The sequence below is a fragment of the Macadamia integrifolia genome, chromosome 9 (genome assembly GCF_013358625.1).
Source record: "Macadamia integrifolia cultivar HAES 741 chromosome 9, SCU_Mint_v3, whole genome shotgun sequence".
Classification (NCBI taxonomy): Eukaryota; Viridiplantae; Streptophyta; class Magnoliopsida; order Proteales; family Proteaceae; genus Macadamia; species Macadamia integrifolia.
In genome coordinates this window covers 35974752-35999349 of record NC_056565.1, presented here as the reverse complement: position 1 = coordinate 35999349, position 24598 = coordinate 35974752, and the positions used below count along the sequence as shown (strand labels likewise).

Sequence of the window (24598 nt, the reverse complement as noted above, 5' to 3'; positions counted from 1 at the left end):
TTTTATCATTCTAGTTAGTTTTTTGACCATGAATGAGAGGTGAAGATTGAAGAAAGGCCACACTTCTTGGAAAGCAATGAAACTAATGCAAATCAAGCAATGATGCACTTGAGAGGAGTTGATCAAGTGACCAACTCTCAAGCAAGTACTCTTGAGCACTGCAAATGGCTACGATAACGCCCATGTGTGCTTCTTATTTAATTCTTCTACATGTGGTTGCAGTCTAGTAGAACCCATATGTTAGATTATCCCACCCAATACTCTCGTCTAAGCAAACATGCCTTAAGGCTCTGTTTGGCTACAAGAGGAATAAAAAGGAAGAGAAGTAAAAATTTTAAACTATAAAAATAAATTTTTTAATATGTGATTGTATAAACCACTTAAATGCTTTACCATATTTAGTAGTGATACATTTTACATGTAAAATTTATTTTACATTTTATAGCAAATAATTGGCATGTTAAATGAGAATCTAATAACCAAATATGAAATGACTCGGAGTTAGTGATATAGTTACATGGATAATGATTACAAAAATTGAATTTAAGGAGAGACATAAATATATAAAAAAAATCATTGTGTAATTATAAATTTTGTCTTATTTATTTGGGAAAATAATATGAAAGCCAGCGAGACACAATGGTATCAGGAAAGCTAGCGAATGTAGACCGTTGGATTAGATAGATTACATCAATACCGTTGGTTAGTTGTTATCTTACATAACCTACCCAGCCCCGACGCTATACAATTATTCTTTTTCTCTCTCACTATCTTCGGCGATTTCCCATCCCTCATAGCCATAGCCGCTATCCAAGCAGAAGAAAGCTAGGGGAGAGAGAGAGGAACAACAAAAACCAGAAAAAAAAAATTGAGTTGCTGCTATCCGGGAAGAAGAAAGTTCGGAGAGAGAAAGAGAGAGATTCGAGTTCAGCTTTGGATCCTTAGTTGATTTCCGCCATGACTCGTGAATAGTAAGCTTTGTTTTTTTTCCCCTTGTATGTTTGATTTCAGTTTCTCCTAGATTCATTTTTTTATGATAGGCTGCAGCTGCTGCTGCTGCTGTAGCTACTTTGGATCCTCCGTTGATTTTCTCCATGAATCTTGAATAGTAAGTTTTTTTTTTTTCCTTGTATGTTTGATTTCAATGTCTCCTATATGCATATATATATATATTTTATGATAGGTTGCAGGCGCTATCTAGGAAGAAGAAAGCTCAGAGAGAGAGAGAGAGAGGAACAACAAAAACCAAAAAAAAAAAAGAGAACTGAGCTCCCTACCACTGCAGCCGTTGCCGCTGCTGTTGTTCGGGAAGACAAAAGCTCTGAAAAAAATAGAGGTAAAAGAGGGTTAGAGAGTGAAATAGCAAAAACCAGAAGAAAAAAAGACAGAACTGAGCTCCTTGCCGTTGTTCAGGAAGAAAAAAGCTCTGAAAAAGAATAGAAGAAAAAGAGGGTTAGAGAGAGAGAGAGAGAGAGAGAGAGGAACAATCGCAGATGGGAGAACACTGGCGGGGCTACATTTCGGCGTGGCTACTGACAGTGGAGATAAAATTAGGGGAAAGATAAAATGTAACAAGTGTGGATTGAAACTTTTGACATTTTCTCTCAATCTAATGGTTCTCTCAAATCTCACGGTTAAAATCTCGCTAGCACACCTGATATCAGGGTGTCCTGCTAGCTTTCTGATACCTATCCCTTATTTTTAAATTATTTTTATATTATATGCTTCCAAATATAGCCTTAACCAGATAGATAAATGACATACGATATGACCAATGCTTCTTCTTTCTTTCCCACCATGTCGACCTGAGGAATCTGACATATGACTCGGGCCAGGTCTGGTCCAAAGTCTCAACGAGTCCACTAGGTTTACCGTTGAGCTGATGATGCGAACCGGGTCGTACCTTAAGTCCCCCTTAAAACCCTGAACTCGAAGCGTTGCATAGCAGAAGAGCTAGAACGGAGAGAAATGGCGAAGAAGGACAAAGCAGAAGAGTTACTGAAGACATTGGAAGACTTCACCAGCAAAGAAAACTGGGACAAGTTCTTCAGCATCAGAGGCAGTGACGATTCCTTCGAATGGTACTCCGAGTGGGCGAGTCTTCGTGATCCGCTCATCTCACATCTCTCCTGCTTACACTCTCCTTCAGGCGACGCCGGAGCTGCAGCGCCGGAAGTTTCAGCAGCGTCGGTTCAAATCATGGTGCCCGGTTGTGGCAATTCTCGTCTTTCAGAGCATCTCTATGATGCTGGATTTCGCAGTATCACCAACATCGATTTTTCAAAAATTGTCATCTCGGACATGTTGCGCCGCAACGTCCGTTCTCGGCCTGGTATGCGGTGGCGCGTCATGGACATGACCAGTATGCAGGTCTGTTTCACCGTCTCTGCCTTTTCGTGATTCAGATTTGTTGGTTATGTTTATTGAGTTCTGGTCGAAAGGGAGGTGGAGACGGTTCTGTTTGCTCATTTGCTTTATAAGGATTTGCTAAGCCTTTGTACTACACCGGTTTGAGTATTGTGGAACAGCTACAGAGAAATCAGGTTATTTTTAGTGAGTATTTAGACGAGTGGCAGTAAGTGATTGTATCTAGTGACTGCCATTTTGTTGTTAGAAGGGAAGAATTAGCTTGTATTTGGAAGTGAATCGAGATAACTAGGCTTTGGATGGAGATGTTTTGTCTATTCCAGCTTCATGAACCAAAAACAATACCAAACAGAGGAAACCAGTGGTAGCACAAGAAGAGAAAGAGAAGAAAGAAGTAAAAGAATACCCTAGTAACTATGCAAAACATCTCCCCTCCGCTGTAACATAACAAAACTTTTTATACTCCCCCTCAAATTGGAACATATATATCATCCATGTCCAGCTTGGAACAGCCTTTTCGAAAAGTATTGCCGAACAAAGGCCTGGTAAACATATCACCCAATTGATCTGTAAAAGAAACAAATAAAGTACCAATCAACTTCCTCATTATTGCATCCTTCACAAAATGACAATCAACTCCAATGTATTTGGTCCTTTTATGAAACACCGGGTTGCTGACAATATAAATAGTAACTTGGTCATTACAAAACATCTTCATAGGTTTTGGAAACCGAAACCCCAAATCTCGAAGCAATGACTCAACCATATTAACTCGGCTAAAGTATGAGTCACGGCCCTATATTCAGTCTCAACACTGGATCTAGTTACGATCGTTTGCTTCTTGCTTTTCTGTGTGAAAGATTGCCATCGATGAATATTCAATAACTTGTGGTAGATCTTCTATCACTGTCAGCACTAGCCTAGTCTACATCAGAGTATCCTACTAAATCATGCTGTCATGCTGATGAGGTCAGTTAACGAGCCCCTTCCCTATTAATATAAGGTAAATTCACCCTAGGTAAACAAACCCCAATGGTAAAACAACTCTGAATTCAGAGTAGGGAACAAGTAGAGCTACAATAGAGCTTCTAATAGGGCTGAACTGAAACTCACAACTTGGAGGGGTATTAGGATTTAGGACTATCACACCTGATAAAAAAAAAGTCCCCAAATCACTGTTGGAAGTCCACCAGCGATGGTTGAAAGAGGGCTGGAAGTTGGGCAGTGGGACAGCAATCGATCCTCCCTAAAACAGGGTTTTAGTAGAGAAAAGGAGAGAGGGCTGTGGATGGCTTTTGGCGGGTCAGAAGGACCCCCAAAGCCGGTCGAGTGTTTCCCTGGTAGTGATCTTTAAACCCTCCAAGGGGCTCTTGAATCAGAACTGCAGAAGTGGGGCTCCAAGGAAAATTGATTAGGGTTTCAAAACACTGACATGTACAATCAATTGTTGCTCTTGGTGGCTGGTTTGTAATCTGATCTTCTACTTGCTTCAGGACTTCAATCAGGCTTGATTCAACACTGCTTTCTCTCTCTCACAGCAACTAAAAAGAAGTAACACAAAGAAGAAGAAGTGGATGTAGTTGGATAGGTGTGGGTGGGTTATGGCTCTCTCAACCTGGGCCTCTCACCCACAACTATCTCAGTTCTTGATCCTTCCTATCTCAAGTGGTTATGGACCTACAATGGCTGCAAATATTCAAGTCTTCGTCAATTGTAAATTGGTATAACAATCTCTCTTTTATGGAGAGTGGATAACTTGCAAAATAGAAGAAATTCCCAAGTAGGAAACTATATAAAAAGGAAACTAACAGCTTCAGACTACAAACCACTAACTTGTAGACTAAGAAAGCATAAGAGACAAACATAAGGGACTTTCTAGAAACTAACTTGACTTGGCCAACCAAGGTTTGACCAGTCAAACACAAAAAACAAAATTACAGTTGTAGGAGGAAATCGCAGGCAGCAAAAGGGCAGCTTCTGGACAGCTGCTGCAGGGCTGGTTCGATGGCTGTTTGTGGAGTCTTCTAGAAGTACAAAACTGGAAAGAAAAATGCAAATCCAAGGGCATCCTATGCTGGTTCGATGGCTACTGATGTGGCCAGCATAGGGACAAAACTGTGGAGGCCAGCTGTGCTCGATCAGCCCAAGGGCTGGCTGGTTTGGCTGGTGGTCTTCTTCTTCATTCAGTGGTGGAGGCCAGCATGTGGACCTACATCACCTATACTATAGCATCCTTAAGATACTTTAAAAATTGACAAGTCAAGTACTGCCTCCCATTGAGACTTCTTAAGCGACTCCATAAACGGACTAATAACTCTAACAACAAAAGATATGTTAGGTCTAGTAACAGTAATAGAAATGAGTTTCCCCTCTAATCTCCAGTGTTTATCATTAAATTCCTCGCCATCATCTTCCCTAAACTTCTTGTTGAGGGTCTATAGGTGTTTCAATTGGTTTGGAAGAAAGCATAATAGTCTCGGATAAGAGATCCAAAACATACTTTATATGTGAGAGATTAATCTTTATTTTACTCCGAAGCACTCAAAATACCAAGAAAATACCTGAGCACACCCAAGCCTTTCATTTGAAAATGTTGTTGTAAATAAGATTTCACCAATGTAATCCCAAATGCGTCATCCCCATATATGATTATATAATTGACATACACAACCAATACAATCACTTTAGAATTCTGGCGGCGAACACATATAGAATGATCATAATAACACCGTGAGAATCCATATTGAGTAAAAATCAAATTGAACTTATTAAACCAGGCTCTAAGTGACTGTTTGAGGCCATTAATTTCCTTGTGTAATTTACGAACTCTGTGATCATTCTTCTAATGAGCAACATACCACAGAGGTTGTTCCATATACACTTCTTCATTTATATCACCATATAAGAAAGCATTTTTGATATCCAACTGATATAGGGGCCAATCCAAATTCATAGTTAAGGAAATGAGTACATGAATTAAGCCAAACAATAGGAGAGAAGGTCTCAAAGTAATCCACACCATAGGTATGAGTATAACCCTTCACAACTAAATGGGTTTTGAGCCTTTCCACAGAGCCATCCGGATTGTATTTAATAGTGTAGACCTAGTGACACCGCACAATATCCTTACCTAGAGGTAGATCCACAAGAGTCCATGTCTGTCGAGAAATCAAGCATCCATTTCCGTTTCCATAGCCACTTTCCACCCAGGGTGAGACAAGCATCACGATGGATAAAGTGAGTAGATAAAGATAAGGCAAAGCTATGTAAATGAGATGGAAGATCAGAGAAACAAACTTTTTAATAGAATAAGCATGCATGGATTTTTGAGTGTAGGAGCGGGTACCTTTGCGAAAAGCAATTGGTATATCATCTGGAGGCAAAGAGGAAGCAGGAATTTCAGTCGGAAGAGCAGATTGTGTGGTGGACTGTGAAGCATGAAGAACCAAATTATTCTGCACTGTCTTCTTACGCCGCTGATACACTTGCAATAGTGAGGGTGAGGTGATAGTTGGAACATCTTCTAATGGCACAAGAGTAGGGATAGGTGGGGAGCTAATAGTATCGATGTCAAGTGAATGAAAAGTGGCTAAAAGATATGGGGTATTCTTAAAAAAATGTAACATCTACTTTGACAAATTGCTATTTTGTAATTGGATCATAACATTTATACCTGTTTTTGAGTCCAAGAATAACCAAGAAAAATACATTTGACAGCCTAGGAGATAACTTATCAACTTGAGATTATAGGTTATGAACAAAGCACGTGCAATAAAAAACCCAAGGCGGCAAAGAAAATAAAGGAGAATTTGGAAACACAGTAGAGAACGGAGATCGATTGTCAAGAACAGAAGAAGGCATCTGATAATCAAACAACAAGTAGCTGAAACAATATCACACCAGAAACTTTATGGAACATTCATATAAATTATCAGAGACCAAGCAATGCCCAATAAATGTTTATTTTATTTATTTTTTTTCCTTTTAGAAACCCCGCTTTGTTGAGGTTGTAATAACAACTTGTTTGATGAATCATGCCATGATCAGAACAAAAACTAGATATCTCATACTGAGTGTACTCAAGTGCATTATCATATCGAAATTTTTTAATAGAAACATCAAATTGAGTCTTTATTTCATTATAGAAATCTTTGAACACAGAAAGAAATTCTAAAAGATCTTTCAACGAATACAACCAAGTCAGATGGGAATAATAGTCAACAAAAGTGACAAAATAAGAAAAACCTAACCTATTTTTGACTCGACAGGGACCCCAAATATTTGAATGCACTAAAGAATATAAAGATGGATTTCTAAACACACTGCTAGAAGGAAAAGATGACCGATGATGCTTCCCAAGCTCACACGCTTCACACTAGAGCGTAGACACAGATTTCCAGCTTTGAAACATATACTTAAGTTTTGACAAAGATGGATGTCCTAACGGAAAGTGCCACTAAATGGGAGAAACACCACCTGAAGTAATAGTAGCAGCGGTAGATGGTGCAACATAATCAAGATGATATAGTCCCTTTTTATTTTATTTGAAAGATGGGTACACTATAGAAGGGAGGAGTGGGAAAGTAACAGCCAGGTGAGTGTGGGCGTAGTGCATCAAAACCTCACCTATTGTGCTAGGTAGTTGTTGTTAATATAGTCCATCTTGCTAAAGCCCTCCACCAATCGTCCTCCTTGTCTAAAGGTTCTGAAAACGCAATAAGAGGGATAGAAGGTGGCACAACATTGTAAAGATTATGTAAGTTGGTTAACTGATAAACGGCTATAAGGCAATTGTGCACATGAAGAACAAGAGATAGTCATGTATGAGGTAGGTGAACATTACCATGACCAGTCACATGGGTAGAAGACCCCTGTTAGCAAGAATGACTGGTGAAGAAGGGTTTTGAATTTTATAATTTATTCAAAGAAGAAAACAAACCTGACTTCCTAGTCATATGAGTTGAAACACCAGAATCAATTATCCAATGAGTAGGTGAAGTGGTAGAAAGAAGAGCTGATATACTTGTGTGAGCAAGATTAGTTGTGGAGGAGGAAGTGGCAGTGGATGACTCAAGATTCTGGAGACATTTAAGTAGCTGATTGTATTCGTTCCGAGGCATAGATTCTGATGAAGAAACAAGCTTGTTGTTGCCAAATTACACTTTTTTAGTATTACCATTTGACATTGCTGTATTAGCTAATTGTTGAGCCCATTCTGGTTTACCATGTTTAGCCCAACACTTTTCAACAGTATGATTAAACTTGTCACAAAAAGCACATTGTATGAAATGCTGGTCTGATTGCTGTCCACCACGACCAATTGCACAATGGTCATGGCCTCCCCCTGTAATGTAGGAATGGATTTGACAACCAAACCAGACCCAAGACTGCAGGAAATTATAAACCAGAGAACAACCAATAATCACCCACCAGTGAGCAGCAATAACAGTCCAATATTAACTATTTAACAGTCCTTAGGCAGCAGTAGACTAAATAAACACAACAAGAAACTCCAGAGACCTAGACTAAATAAACACAACCAGAAACTCCAGAAGTTCAAATCAACAGCAATATTGATCCACAATATTAAGGAAACAACATAAAACCAGTCATAGTAATCAATCTCAAGTTAGGACACAACAGGTCACTAAAAGACAAAAATCGGGAGATTTTTAATATCTCTATACAGACTCATCAGAAACAGTCCATACTAGGGTCGATCCTTAGTAGTATATGGACAACCAATCGACCAAAATCTGAGCTCAAACCGACACTCAGATCTGGGTATTCCAGTAGTGGCGGATGCTCTGTTTTGCAGAATTTTCTGACAGTAGAAATTGAAGATATAAATACCTGGATCGATGAGCAGCAGCAGAATACTTGAGGAAAGCTTGGAAAGAAAAGAATACTTGAAGAAAGAAGATCCTCCCGGGCTTCACACCGCAAGGAGTCGTTGGATTGAACACCAACCCATCACTGTGATCAGACATACAGAAGTTCTCTTGCAGAGAAAGCAACAACAATAGCAAAATAGTTTGTCAAAATCGTGGCTCATAAAAGAGCCCTCTTCTTTATTTATAATGATGGGAAGGGTTTACAAATAATAGTAACTCAGAGTTACTAAAAACTGATTACAAGAAGTTACTAAAAACTGAAAATTGGAATCTAATTAAAATAGAAACTAGTCTTGACAGAAATTAGAAACTAACAATGACTTGAAATTAGAAACTAATTTAGGACTTCAAAATAGAAACTAAATAATTAATTAGTAACCCCATCAGCAGCCCAAATCGTGGGCTGACTTGGACCAGATCTGGGTCTACCCAGTCAGCCACTTGGGTCGACCTTGGTCTTGGTTCTCCTTGTGTAAACCCTTATTAGTACTGCATCACCCTGAGCCACGAACTCTCCCAGGGAAACTAGAACCATGACTGGCAACAAAAGCAAAACTTTCCTTGGAAGAGGATGATGTGTCAACTTTGGAGGGAGAAATAATGCGATGAAGACGAGAAAGGGTCTCATTTAGGTAAGGAACCTTCTCCCCAGCAAGCAACTGACTCTTCATTGACTGAAAATCATAATTTAATCTAACCATGAACTTTGCAACTTGAAATTCAGCCCGCTGAATCTTCAATTGCTCCAGATCAGTAGTAAGAAGATGATAAACATTGAGCTCCTCCCATATTCCCTTAATTGCTCAGTTCTTTTTCTGGGAGAAGCTTTCCTTTAAGTCAGTCCAAATTCCTTTGGCGGTGATGTGGAACATAACATTCGCTGTGGTGGCTGCTTCCATACTGTTCCACAATCAGATAAGAATCATGTCGTTCTCACGCATCCACTCCCCATAGTCTTTGGAATTTGCAGAAGGTGGGTCAAATTTGAGATACTTCACCAACTTGATTCAAAAAGACAAATATGACAGCCAAATAGAAAAATCGATAAGCCTGGTAAGATCAACTCGGGCCAGCAACAAACATTCCACGAAAATATATATATATATATATATATATAAGCAATTGAAGATTGGTCTACAAGTAAAGAGACATGTAGTAGAGTAAGAGGTGATATAAACCCCACAGTTGCACACTGGTCAGATAAAGAACCAATAAGCAGCAACAAATAGATCCAATTCTGAACTTGAAACCCCAGATTTTGGGTGATTAATGATTGCTGCAAATCCTGGAGTCAGATTGTAAACAATTAAGGTCAAAGGACCTTCTAAGGAGGGCCAACAATGCCTTAGAAAATTAATTGAATCTGATGGCCAGATTCAAAGATGGAGCAGAAATTGCCAAAAGAACACAAGAAACAGAGTATCGCATGGTAATGGATCTGCAGAAAACTTCAGTAATGGAAGAACTTAGATCAGCTTCAATAAGTAGAAACAATAGACCCAGTGATGCCCTAAAAACTTAAAATTGATGGCTTGAGCAGGAGTATAATCAGATCTCGAATCTGTTAGAAGAACCTATATAACAGGGTACCGCCAGTGGAGAGGAAGACTTAATATGATCTAAATCGATCCATGAGTAGTAGAAACTCTCCATCATGTACGTGGCATATATACAAATGAAACCCTAGTTTTTCATTGATATAAACTAGGTCTTCATAGTAGAAGCAAGCAACAATAGCCAATAGGTGGCTGCACACCACAAGAGAAATCCTTAAGTAGAGTCTCTGAAAGCTAAGGAAAAGAAGATGGCCAACACTGATTAAATCTTCTCTGATACCATAAAATGATACCAAACGCAGGAAACGAGTGTTAGCACAAGAAGAGAAAAAGAAGAAAGAAGAGGAGCCACTATCTTGAGAATAGAAACAGATTCACAGTTTGGCAGAATACCAAACCGTGAGGCTTATGATCATATATATTAAGATTAAAATAACAAGTACAAGAATACCCTTATTAACTAAGCAGTACATAAACAAGTATAAAACTAAGATCTATATCCCTAAGATACCCTCCCCTCTCATGGTAACATAACGATACTAACAGGTATGTCAGCCTGGGGTTTCACTTAGTTGGTCAAGAGGTTATATGACAATTGAAAAGAGATTTGAGTGCTTTGGCAAGGAGAGAAACTACATATATGTAATGTGAGTTTAACTGAGATGAGGAGCTTGAGATGTGTTTGATTATGGGGAATAAATTGGTTGGTCTGTCTACTCTGACAGTCCTCTTGATTTATAATAAGTGAAATAGATACAAGTTCCAAGTATGCCCTCAATAGGACAGAAATACCCTTATACCCGTATTACCATAAGATGGATGAGTAGCAAAATTGGGAAGGGCACAATCAGAAACGAATACATATGCTATAACTTAGGAGCAGCACTGTATCGCCAATTTCTTTCAAGTTTGGGTGTTTGGTAAGATGATGTCCCACTCTACAATCCAAGATATCAGAAAACTCCTCCAACTTAGCCACTTCCCCTGCACCAAATTTGGTGCTGTTACCAAAATTAATTCCCAAGCCCCTGCCAGTTTCAGAACGAAGAATAGTGAACCAAAATAGTTCTGAGGCCTTAGAGAGGATAGTCCTATCATCCACTTATTGCTGAAGGAGACAGATGGAGCACCCTTACTTGACCCCTTGGTTACTATAATGGAACAGAAGGGGCAATATCGTCACACCTGATAGTGAACATTCTAATCCAATGTTGGATGCTTTCATATACTGGTGCATGTGATATAAAAAACAAGGTGTGCACAATTTACTTCCCACCTGAACAATGCCACCATGTAGTCCAATCAAGTATTGACAAAACCATTCATCATTCACTTTAGAAGTCTATGAAGTATGATCTATCATTGTCCCCCTATGGCCCTATTGAACTCCTCCATGTTGTTCAATTTTCAATCACTTCAAACATATTTTCTGCATGGCTATGTGAACATTCTTGCCAAAAAATGAGAGGGTTTTGGAGCCAGCTGTAAATCCTCATCTACTGGAATTCCTTATGGGTTCAAGATTCCCTTGATTCAGGGTACTGAATTAGCTCCCTGCATATTACATGTCTCATTCCTCGGGTATGCTTCAGTGCTAGAGAGATGGTGTTGGCTTTCATTGGTGGGAGTGAATGATGCTAATAAGTATAATCCTGTTAGTTAGAGTTCATTTTCTGGTCTCAAAGACGATATGGGTCTTGAATTAGGCTCTTTCATGCAAATGCTACAGTGTTTCAGGACAAAGGGTGGGTTGCTTTCGGGGAGGAGTTGATGCAGATACTTGGCTGGACCGGTTTGACTCATTGGGATTCCTAGACGACAAGGAACCGATTCCAAACCGGATAGTTGGTTCAGTAGGTTGGCTATTTGGTTGGTATGAGATTATATTTTGTAATCTATTTTTTTGGGTTGGCTGTTAGGTTGGTAGGAGATTATATTGAGTCCATTTTGCTTTCTAATTCTATTTACTTTCTGTAGGAGTCTTTTTCTTTTATATATCTATATCTATCTATCTATCAAACTATATATATATATATATATTTTCAATTCAATGTAATGGACAGAAAAATGGAATGAATATTTGAGTTTTTGCTTTGAGTGTGCCTGCATGGCCTGGGCAGCTTGTTGGCTGCTGTCCCCTCCTCTTCCTCCTTTGCTCTCTTCTTCTCCCTCAAATCAGCTCTCTTCCATTTAGTTATGCTTCCTCTCTTCCCAGAGGCACTCCTTCCTTATTTCTCCCATTCCTCTTATTTCCTTTTCTCTTGGAGTTCCCTAACCCTTATACCCAGCACCCTGTTCCGGAGTTAACCCTCAGTCCGTCATACCTGGACTTCGGTCTCCTTCACCCCCTTCTTTCTCTTATCTATAACTTTGGGAGATTATTCATCACCCTCACCCTTGGCGATCCTACATGCAAATCCCTTGCTGGAAATCTCATCTGAATCGAGTGTTACAACTTGAACTCAAAATCAGCCCTGAGAACTACCACCTGGCCTGATTTCAGAGGTTCCTTATCAACAGCTGGACTTCGGATTTGTTCACTTGTTTGGTTGATTTCATAGCTCAGTGAGTTAGGAGCCACCATTGAAATTTCAGGTTGAATGGAGGTGAGTTGAGTGAGTTCTATCACTCAAACCATTATAGGTCTTCTGTTGGTTCTGTTATTTCTATTGTAAGGTAGAAGAAGACGACATGGTGCCTTATTTTATATGGCACCGTTTTTTCTTCTTTTCCAAAATGCCCTTCCCCATTTCTATTAATCCCACTCCTCTCCTTTAGTTATGCCCTCACTCTTTCAATGCTAATTCTTTTTGTATCCTGTCCACCCTTGTCTACCAAATAACCCCTTTAAAATTCTGTTTGTTCACCAAATTGCTAGTACTTTTATCTTTTGCATCGTTGATTATCTGGGTGGGCCCATAAGCTATCCGAACCAGGGTTTTTGAACCCTCAGATTGCATGAGGAGGTGTTTTCTTAGAAGTAGGGAAGTTCTTCTTTGGGGTTGGAGAAATTGCTACCCTAGATGTGCACATTTGGAAATACATTTCAAATGGTTAGAGAGGTTCAATGGATTCATACCTTTTGAGGTTGAAAGGTAGATTGTATTGGGTGTTAGTTGGAAGAGAGGTAGAAGCTACTTAGCTACCTGGAACTGGAATCAGCATTAGGAATGGGGAATATTTTCCTCATATATGGAGCTTGATTTGGGAGGCTTGGTCTTGCCTAGGCACCCTCTCTTTTATTGGTGAGATAATTCTTTCATGTGGGAGGCACTTTTAATCTGTCACCAATTTACATGGTCCTAACGTGCCCAACTCCCCATTAAAATTTCCCTTTTCTTTCAGTGTGCTTATAAGGACAAGTTATTGACAAGTGACCATTTCGAGTCTATGAGAGTGGGACACAATACAGCTGTCAGCTGGTACATGTATTCTCTACTATATGGCTCCATTTCATGATGTCTCTTTGACTTTTAAGTTAATTAGTTTAGCACAAATATGACTCATGACTAATCAGGATGATTTCCCACCCCCTTCCATTCCCTTCCTCCTATTGCTTTGGTCATTTAATTAGTGTGGTTTCATATTAAGAAGTCCCCGTTGACTTCCCATATTTTCTCTCTTTTTTATTTTGGTGGTGGTGGTGGTGGGGGTGGGGGTGGGGGTGGGGGGGGGCAGGTGGGGGTGGAAAGCCCCATTCTCTTTTTTGATATTTTATTGGATACTGTTCATTGTTAGCCTCTTAATGTACTCCACATCAGCCCCTCTTTATCACATTTGGTTATGGTTTTGTCTGTGTCATTTTTCTAAGTCCTAACCTCTTTACTTTACCAGTTCATGGATGAGAGCTTTGATGCTGTTGTTGATAAGGGGGGACTAGATGCATTGATGGAGCCGGAGCTTGGCCCTAAGTTGGGGAGTCAATATTTGTCGGAGGTGCCTTGGACTTGAATCTTGAATTTGATTCCTTGCATTTACATCCAACTGTCTATTTTGGATTTACATCAGTGGGTTTCATTTTTCGCAGGTGAAGAGAGTTCTGAAGTCAGGTGGGAAGTTTATTTGTCTCACCTTGGCGGAATCTCATGTTTTAGGTATGCCCTATCTCACCTTTATATGAGCAATGAAATCCAACAGTCCTCTTTACATTTGATGCTTATCCTTTTTATTCTGCTTTCCGTTGAAGTAGTAATATTCTCTAATCTTCTTTTAGTTCATGATTTTTTTTTTTAAGACGGAGTGGTGGATTATTCAATTTTTTTTAGTTGCCAAAGTATCCATTTGACAATTAATAAACCTTGCTTTATCTTTGTACCTAAGAACATACTTTTGCCTTCTTATGACCTTTTTACAGGTTTGCTTTTCCCAAAGTTCAGGTTTGGGTGGAAAACAGGTCTTCATGCCATTCCGCAGAAGCCATCTAACAAGCCCAGCCTTCTGACCTTTATGGTGGTTATTGAAAAGCAGAGGTCTTCTGTGGTGCATCAGATCGCATGTTCATTTGATCAACGTTCTCTTGATTATAATAAGAACCAGGTATAGAAAGCTGGTCCTCATGCTTTTGGTAATGAGCAGGAATCCTATTCATCAAAATAAGTGGCTATGTGTGGGCACTAGGCCGTTTTTATCCAACTTTACCATAGCCCAACCTGGAAAAAACCAGATTTGGCTGCATTATTGGGGCTTTGGCTATGGACTGTGCATCCCAAAAATAAATATCTATGGTGATCTCCTTAAGTCATTATTTCAACACACTTCCTCTGGATATTTAGAGTTTCTCATTGAAGAATTAAGGATGAAAGAAGGGTCTTGTTAAGAAAGCATAGGTTGAACTATAGAGATCTAGAGGAAAACTCAATAAAGATGGCGCCCTGACCCCTCCTTCTCCATGCTTGACCCTTCCCCGGCACTTCCCAGCACTGGTACTTCACCGCCTATATCTATTTCCAAACCCTCCTTCTCCCTCCACATTGACCTTGGGCCTCTGTCACCAAATCTACCCCTCTCCCATCCAGGGCTGGTCATCCTTTTTCCTTCATTCCCCCCACCATCCTAAATGACAGGAAGATTGACCTTTGTCCTTCGGATCTTCTTGAGACTGAAATCCATAAATGGGGCGTAGCTGCTTTACCGGAGACTTCCTTGGAAGTCATCCTCCCTTCACCATTGTGAACTCCCTTTCTAAGCAATGGAGGCTGCTTGGCACGATGTCCACCTATCTCCTTGACAACAGGATATTTATTTTCAATTTCTCCGATCAGTACACTTCCCTCAGCAAATTGGACCTAAAAACTATCCCCATCTGGGTAGCTCTCCCAAATCTCCCCTTCCACTTTTGGTGCCCCAAAGGCCTGAGTATTGTTGGCTCCATCATAGGGAAGCCCCTCTTCTTGGATCAGCGAACTGAACCTTTGGAAGGCTCGCCTTTGCAAGAATTTGCATCAAAGTTACTGCCAACGATATTGATGTAGGAGGGGAATCTAGACAAACAGGACTTCCTACAAGTGCTGTCCAAGTGGACAGTATTGACTCACTAGGACCTAGGTTGGGATTGGGATTGAGATTGGTGGTGCAGCACAATACAATGACCAACATGCATATGTAATTGAAATAGTAAGCAATGCAACAACAGCCAATATTAACCTAGGCGGACAAGCAATTAAACCACATAAACCTCAAGCGGGAAACATGGGAAAGGGAACATGGCAACATAATGTAGTTAGGCACAAATCAGTTCAAGAGTTCAAAGAGTCGGTATCATGCTCTTCCTCAAATCATTCAACTACTAAAGAGATTAACAGAATTCTTAAGCGCAGAAAATTAAATAGGTGAACAGCAGCAATAGATTGTAGATTCAGCAGAGTATTTCAAAGGATAACAGATAAACAATAATGGCTTGAAAACAGAGAATATTCAGATTTCAGTGGGGGGAATAATGGGGGATAATAAGCAGTCAATGGAGGTGGAATAGGGGTGTATACTTACCTTCTTGCTGTCCCGATCTGAGGAGAAAAGGAGAAGCCGAAGTCCTCCAAAACAGAGGTGCAGTCCACCTTATTTGATGAAGGAGAAAATTCCAGCTTGATGATGTAGTGCTCAGCAGCAGCCCAGTGGAGATATATGACTAAGGTAATGTTCAATCTGTTGTGACTAAAGGTTGCAGCAGTACAGTAGTACCGAGAGGGACAGAGAGTGAAAAGGAGAGAGACGAGATGACAGAAAGGCGAGAAAGAGAAGAGCAGCGAGGGTGAGAGGCGAGAAAAGGGAGAGGGCAGCGAGAGAGAGAAATCGTTGGTGGGGTTTGGGGAGTTCTTTTCCTTCAATATTCTTCATGCATTCATTGATTCCCATCGTGGCCAATGGCCTTACATAAATAGTGAAATAGTTACTAAGAAAAAGAAAAGGTTAATCCTAGAAACATAATTTCAGAATAGAGAAGTTTCCAGAAAAAAAACAAATAGGAAATAAGATAGTTTCCTATTTAATTCAAATACCTAAATAAACAAGATACTATGAAATAGACTACTAAAATAACAAAAAGATATTTGGTGGGGGCCACAAAGATTGACCAATTGGGGAGGAGAGAGGATCGAACCCTGCGCTGGGAAGGCTGGTTCGACTCCTTCTCTTTCCTTCTTCTTTCTTCTTTCTTCTAATTTTCCTCTGTGAGACTTTCCTCCATCCAAATAGATTGCACACGTGGATGGGTCTTGTGCCTACGCCGCTGGTATACGTGGATGTCCCCATCAGATATGCTCCCGTCCTTTGTCTCTATAGTGGATGAAAATGGCTTCTCCTTTGAACAAATAGTGGTATACGAATGGGCTCCTCCTCTTTGCACCATATGCAAGACTTTCGGTCATCCCACAAAAGCATGTGCCTCGTCTGCTGCCTCCCCTGATGTCCCTTAGTTGACCTGAACTGCCTATGCATAGAATTAGCCCTAGGCTACCACACAGAAACTTGGGTTCTGCAGCTAAAGTCAAGTGCCTAGGCTACCATAAAGCCAAAAAATTGGGAATCCCACCCAACCTGAGCATAAGCTTGGACCGGACAAAGCTAAATCTTGAGGTCAGGTTTGGATGAGCTTGAATTTACCCTTATGGGCCTTGGGTTAAGCTTCAATTACCCACCCATGCTGCCAGGTGCCTACACTGTGTGGAGTTGAATGTGTAGATTTATCAATAGTATACTTATTCATGTTATGTGTTTATCATATATCACTAATAATATAGAGAGCTGCACTGACCGGTGTGGACACTTTTATGTGCGTGTTGGTGCAGGGCTGTGGTCTTCTGGAAGCTCTTGAAAATGAGAACAAAGTACGCAGTGAATGCTCCACAGGTGTTGATATTTTATATTCTCTTGAAGACCTGCAGCTTGGAGCTAAAGGTGATCTGAAGGAACTTATACCAGGTCGAAGATTGCAGCTTACTTTGGGTGGAGTTGGGGTTTCCCGTTTCAGCTACAAAGTTGTCTTTTTGGATGCCCAGCAACTGCCTGAACCATTCTTATATCATTGTGGGGTTTTCCTTGTGCCTAAGGTTAGTATTTATTTATTTTTTGTTTGCTTTAATGGGAATCTCGTGCTTCCCCCCAACCCCCAAGCATGCGCAATGTAGTTTACGTTGGTGATTACCACTACTGAGGAAATATCTTAACTGGAGGATTTGGGTCTTTTTTCTCGATGATTTTCTTGGATTGCAGAACCCTATAATGAGCAGTCTGTTTTAAGAATTCTATTAAATCGGTCAAGGCAAGCATTGCTAGCATAAAAATAGAGTAAAATTTCTTGTCATCATTCCTTTTTTTTTTCTTAGGAGTTGGAAAACATGTACTGTCCTTGAGACTGAATGGTTGTGTTTGATAATTTTATTGATGCTGCTCTGTCAACAATCCATTTTGACATGGTGGTGGCCTGCTGTTATCCTTTGTTTAGAATCATTGACCTTGTGTTTTATTTTTTTGTTTATTTAGTTTTTTTGTATGAATATTGTTTCTGTAGTTTTTAGTGGTTAATTATTTTTCTTATGATTCATTTGCTTGTAGTTTTCCACTTGATACATAGTTATTAGATTGCAGACACGAGCTCGTGATTGGCTCTTCTCTTCGGAAGAAGGACAGTGGATGGTTGTTGAGAGCTCAAAAGCTGCACGTCTAATCATGGTACCTCTTATACAGCTTAATCATCTTGAGGACATCATTGTTATGATATTTTGGTTTGTTTCCTTTTAATTGGTTTTTATTTATTTATTTATTTTTTGGCTCAAGGTTTTGTTAGATGCCAGTCACAGCCATGCCAGCATGGATGATATCCAGGTAACCTTTTCTTCAGCATAATACATAGGCCAAGCGTATGTCTCACACCATTGCAATGCTGATTAAGTTCTTCTGATTTCTTGAGGTTGGTTTCTTTTTCAGAAAGATCTGTCACCATTGGTTAAAAGCTTGGCTCCTGCGAAAAATGACAATGGAGCTCAAATCCCGTATGTATTCCTTCTGCCTTCAATCTTAATATTCCCTTTAATGCATTGTATTCTACGACATATTTGAGGCATTCTACTCACTGCATGAATTTCAGAATGTATGGAGCCCTTGGTGTTTGGATGTCTTCATGGATGTGTCTCTGCACTTTCATCTTGTTGAGCCACTCATTAAGTCGAAGCTTTAAATGCTGGTCTTGTTGTATGTTCGGACCCCGTGGCAATGAAAATAACTCACTGAGACTCTGGAAACTTCATAGAAATTTTTTTAAAACTGAAACATTGGGGACTGTGCGAACATTCGGAAGGATACATTGATACTGTTTCTTTGACAAACAACAATTTTATCACAGGGATAAAAAATGAAGGATACATAAGGAGCCTGGCTCCACCCAAAAACAAGAAGACATAGAACAACAAAGAAAAGAATAAGAAGGATTACATCTCCTAAAGGAATCGAATCCCCAAAGGCCCAAACCATAGTCATCAGGCGTTTAGGCAACCCTAGGCTTTGGATGAGGGGAATAAAAAATTAAGGCGGCACCAACAAGGCATGTAGGTGACGTCTTGACAGCTATGGCTAAAACACAATCCAATAACTCGTTCCATTAATTTTTTATATATAGAAAGAAAGCATGCAGATCAGGACACACAGTGAAAGCTCATTTTAATATTTTATCATAAAACAACCATTTTTCTTTTGATGGGTAAGCGACCGCATTGAACTAGAACAACTTGCCTCTTTCCTCTTACTTTCACCTATAATCTTTTATCTTTCATCTTTCGTTTGTCATTGTTCGCTTTTCATTTGTCATCTGTTCTTCCCCTTTTTTATGTTTAGATCTCAGTTTTCCTACAGTGTTTTGTTTGGATCCATGTAGCCGACTCCATTAAGTTGGGAATATGCTAAGTTTGTTATTTTGTTGTAGTATGTAACTTGGTGTTGATTTCAGGCATGGAGAGAAGTGTCACACTTACCTAGACAAATTTAAAATGCTGGTATATCCGCAGATTCTATTTTCAGGCATTGAGAGACATATCCTTGAACAATTGGGGTTTTTATTTATTTATTTATTTATTTTTATAATGTAGTCTCTTTTACGGAAAGAATTAAGCTTGATATGCTGACACTTGGGAATTGTGTAGATTGTAGAATGTAGATAATAGTTGGGAATAAGAAATATATATGTTTTAATAAATAAAAAAGTTGTAGGAAACCCGCTATCCCTTTATCCCCCCGAACCCAACCCCCCAGGTGAAGGGAAAATTCAACCCCAGGATGTGGCAACAAAGGGATTTTAGGACAGTGGTAATAGGGATTCATTCTATATATAGGTTAATATATATATATATATATATAATCTATCCAGTTCCTACATATATGTCATGCATTATAATCTTTGGACTGTTCTAATTCAGCAGCCCAGAAAGTTACTCTGGTCCCTGAATGCTTGTTCTCTATGATTTCAAATATCCTGTGATCTGCATTGAGATATATGTGTGCATATTTATATATATATATATATATATATTGAAGCCAATTTTTAACCTTTATGTCGACATTCTCTTCATAAATGAGTTCTTTATTCATTGCCAGAAACTGAATGCATGGATTAGGTGAAGATATTCCTCAAACATACATGATTGCACCTGTTTCAAACCCTGAATGAGTGCAAATTGTAACATTTTATCTGGTCCTAGAAAATTAGGTCGTTTTGAATTCTTTGAAAGAATAAAAATTCCAATGGGATGTTGAATTCAATTCTCAAGATACAATACTTCCAAGCAACTCCATCTGTTCATGCTGAAATTTATAGTTTCTCAGTCTTTTTGCTTTAGTCACTTTACACTTTTGAACTTCTCTGTGCAGGTTTATGATGGCCAATGATGGTGTCAAGCAACGAAGCATTGTTCAGCAGGTTAGACAACCCCTTAGACATATTGGTGCAGTAGCACTATTGAGATTCTGGTCCGATAGGTGTTGGTATGGTTATTTTTTAAGTTGCATTTTTTATTTTATTTATAATGGGGTTAGATACACAGTAGAGTCCTTGAGTATTTTCCTCGTCTGAGGTAGTTTTCTTATTGGAGTCAATTTTTGTTTATGAGTATATGTAAGACATCGGTCAAGATGGAAAACAGTTGAACATTGAATGGAATTTTTTGGTTATGTATGATGTGAAGTGCTGCTGTGTGCGACTGGTTCTGTCTTCCTCTGATCTTCCCTTCTCAGGTTAAACAGTCCCCTATTTCTCTTTTCTTCCTTCCTATTTTCTTGCTTTTGTTTAATTTTCCATGTTTCTTTTTCCTTAGTTGGCTGTGTTCCCTGGCTGTGTGGGTTCTTCTCTTTTATGTACAGTACCCATAGTCTAAATAGGATTGAGCGGTTCCTATCAAATCTCTTCCTTTCATTCTTAAATTTTATATATATTCCTTACCTGAGGGGGGAATCTAAATTGGAAGGTTTGGCGTCACTCCCACGTTAGTGAGTTCCGACCTTTTGTAGGAACCTACAACTGTGATGCCCGCCTGATCTGATTTCAGAGACTAAATGTTTTTTGTTTAGGTGATGATTTGGGCTCCGTTTTGTTGCACTCCACAGGATTGATTCTAGTGACTGGGAGCAGTTTGGAAGCGGAATTGTATTTGGAGATTCTGGGTTGATTTTATGCTCCCGCATGATCCATATGCAGTTCTGAGAGCAAGAATTCAAGAAAAAAAAGTTGCTCTTCACACTCCAGAACACAATTACAAAAACACACAAATCGACCCCGAGCCCGAACGTGAGCCCTTGCCCTGCCTCCTCAGAAAGAAACACAGGTACGATAATGGTGTTACAGAATCAGAGCTTAACTACCAAGATCATGTACGAGAAGAAGAAGAAGAGAAGAAATAGAACAAGAGGAGAAGTGAGATGTGAGAGAATGTAGGGAGAAGGCTGGCTCACAGTTGTCTTGTTAGATTCTCTTACCGTGGCTAATGATATATTTATAATAATACAAATCCGTAATTACAAGTTGAGGATGACTGACTTATGTCATTACGCAGAAGCCCTTTCTAAGAAAAGACAATAGACAATAACAAAGAAACAATAGCTGTAACTGATAAACAAAAAGCATAACTAATAGACAAGGACCGTGACTAATACTTGCAACTTTTAACACTCCCCCTCAAGCTGGGGCATATATATATTCCAGGCTCTAGCTTGGAACGAGAGGGACATACACAACCAATAGAACTCAACTTGAAGAGACAGCCATAGAAGCCAGTGGTCAGCAACAACAAAACCGCTGGAAAAACATCTTCCAGTCTTAGCACCATTCATAAGCACACCAATCACTGGCAGCTACAGTAGAGAAAAAACTTCGTGTCTAATAATTGAGAGTCCCAGACAACATCAAACAAAATAAGTGGCAGAGAATGCCAACCGCAAGCAGCGACATCAACACCGACCTTCTCAAGGAAGGCAAGTGGTAATCTTCACAAAGAAGACAAATAAAAGAGCAGCATAGATTGCTTTGAACCAGAAATAACAGCCTAAAGTAGCTGCAAACCTTAAGTAACTACTTAAGGTAGCTGCGAACTGCAAGTGACAGCATAAGGTAGATGTGAACCACAAATAGCAGCAGAAGGTAGCTGGGAACCATTATAACAATATTGTTGCTACAAACCACAAGTAACCAAAAAAAAAAAAAAAAAAAAAACGTGTTGCTGACATGAACAGCTAATAATAATATTCAAATAAGTAGATAAAAGTATGCTGATGACATGAGGGGATGATAATAATTTCCAATCTCCCCCTCATGTGTAGCACTACAAGTGGACAAATAATGGAGGGGAGCATACCAAACAGAACTGCAAAAACTGGAAGATGATCCAACAGCTGATATGTAATACATGACACATTCACCGAATGGGTAGGTTACCAAGAACTTTAGAAAAACGGATCTGATGACCAAGAAACAAGGAGCAATATCCCATTTGCACATCATACCGTCATCCACAAGCCATAGATGATGGTCATAGCTCAGAAGCGTCAATATATTGAATCAACAATTACTTAGAAAACCACGGGGCAGTAACAGAGACAAGTATCCAGCACCAAGAAGAGATGAATCAAGCTAATAATGTGCAAATATAATCAGCAACATAACCAGGAACAGAGCAAAGGCCAGAACATTTCAGAAACAGAAACTGCTGATCAACAGAACAGACAGGACAGAATTGCAGGGAGAATAACTGTTCTGCCATGAGAGAACAAACCGCAGGAGGCAATCTTGATCTGATTGCTCTCAAAACCAGGGTTTTAGTAGGAACAAAACTATAAAAGAAGGCATCGGTGAGCAGAAGAAAATCAGAAACCAAGAAGAGTTTCCCCCTCTTCTTCTTCTTCATGGCTTTGATACCATGTTACAGAATCAGAGCTCAACAACCAAGATCGTGTAGACGAAGAAGAGAAGGAGAAGAGAGAGACATGAGAGAAAAGAGAGGAGAGAAAGTAGGGAGAAAACTAGCTCACAATAGACTTGTTAGTTTCTCCCATTGTAGGCTAGTGATATATCTATAATGATAAGAATCCATAATTACAAGTTGAGGACAGCTCTGACTTATGTTATTACACCCAAGCCCTTACTAAGAAAAGACAATGGACAATAACAAAGAACAGTAACTATAACTAATAAACAAAAATCACAACTAATAGACAAGGACCATAACTAACACCTAGCAACTTTCACAAATGTCATCCCTCTCTCTCTCTGTAATATCCCTCTCCAATCTCTCTCATCTTCCTTAACCCTTAAAATCTTTTTTATATCTTTCTCTCTCACCCCCTCCTACTCTCTTTGTTTCTGTCTCCACCTTAGAGTTGAATGATTCTATCTTCCATCCTACTCCCAAGCTGACTCAGCACAAAGAGACAGAGGTGAAAGGTTCTCCGGCACATGATTCTTTTCTTCTGAGCTATCAGACTACGGAACTGTAAATTTTGGCTGAGTTCCTCACCAATTGGCTTCTTTTACTCACCAGATATCTTTGCCTCGGATGCACTGAAATTATCTCTGACTGTATTTGGTCTCTCGATGCAGTTAACTGCTTTTCAATTTACGGTTTAGGGTTTTTCTTGTTTCTTGCTCCTAGTCTCCTTGCTACTGGGGATTCTCTGTTTCAAGACTATTTTCAGCCTGGTTATGTCTTCCATATTTCTCTAAACAGAACATTATTTGTCTTCTAAGTTTGGGGTTGGGCTTCAGTTAGTCTCTTCCTTATTTCTAGCTATAAACTGAAGTTTACTGCACCGTTACAACATCTGATAAGTCCTTCCTCAGTTCTGCCTGAGACCATTACTTGGGTCCTTTGCACCCTCAAAATTTGAGAGAATTCTCTCATACTTGGACTTTTGATAGACCTAACAGAAAGGGTCAATCGATCCAAATCTCAGAGTCATCTGGTAAGTGATTTTTTAGTTACAGGTTTTTCTCCCATTATGCCCTAATTCTGGCTCTGAATTCTGCTAGTTCATACAACCAAATTGCATTTCTAATTACCAGCTCCTTTCCTATATCTCTGTTCTCCATTGTAACTCTGTTTGGGTTTCAGTTTCGGCGTAGTAGCACTAGCAGGTATACCTTTCCCTTTCTTTCTCTTATTGGTGATTGACTGGTCTGATTTTATTGGGTGTACTGGCCCAGGAGTGATTCTGTAAAGTGCCTTCCAAACGTTGTTTTTGTTCTTTTTCTGTTCCATCCCTTCTTACACTCTTTTACCAAATGTCACTCTACTCCCATAGATCACTCTCATGGAGGAGGATCCGGAAGAACACTTCTACCTCAGGATCAATCCCGCAGAGCAGAGTTGTTACCAAACAGAGCCTTGACTGCTATTGGAAGCTAATGTTAGGGCTCAAAGGAACTTACCCCTAAATTGCAGATTGGTTGAACCCTATATGAGAGAGTTTTCTCACCTGCAAGTCAGTAGACTTACCATACCACCAGCTTGCTGCTTTTATTGTGAGGAAGAAGATCTCTTCTTCTATTTGCTATTAAAAACATATTTCCTGTTATTTACGATTAAGCCCTCCTTTATTAAGTTGGATTTTATTAGTCCATTTTTTCGTCGGAAATTCCAGAACACCCCTCCTTTTCAACTTTAATTACCATTAGTCCTTATTACTGTTTTCCTTTATTTCAAGTTTCCTGAACTTCAAAATAATTACAGAATTGCTACTGCTTCCTTATAAATGGATTTTTATTGCTTTGGTGGACCCATAGCAACCCAGAGCTAGGGTTGTGGAACCAGT

General features: G+C 39.5%; 1 protein-coding gene across 2 annotated transcripts in view; it reads left to right on the top strand.

Moving 5' to 3' along the window:
* The first annotated feature begins 1837 nt into the window (after nucleotides 1-1837).
* LOC122090090 (eEF1A lysine and N-terminal methyltransferase) overlaps nucleotides 1838-24598 on the top strand; it is a 71141-nt gene continuing 48380 nt past the window's right edge. Inside the window, exons 1-9 of one of the 2 annotated variants that reach the window (XM_042659929.1) lie at nucleotides 1838-2370; nucleotides 13652-13753; nucleotides 13845-13911; nucleotides 14172-14353; nucleotides 17101-17361; nucleotides 17900-17983; nucleotides 18089-18136; nucleotides 18239-18303; nucleotides 20171-20219. In XM_042659929.1, coding sequence (XP_042515863.1) covers nucleotides 1969-2370; nucleotides 13652-13753; nucleotides 13845-13911; nucleotides 14172-14353; nucleotides 17101-17361; nucleotides 17900-17983; nucleotides 18089-18136; nucleotides 18239-18303; nucleotides 20171-20219 — 1260 coding nt within the window. In that variant the 5' untranslated portion in view covers nucleotides 1838-1968. The remainder of the gene's footprint in view (nucleotides 2371-13651; nucleotides 13754-13844; nucleotides 13912-14171; nucleotides 14354-17100; nucleotides 17362-17899; nucleotides 17984-18088; nucleotides 18137-18238; nucleotides 18304-20170; nucleotides 20220-24598) is intronic. The other variant, XM_042659928.1, reaches the window with a different exon arrangement.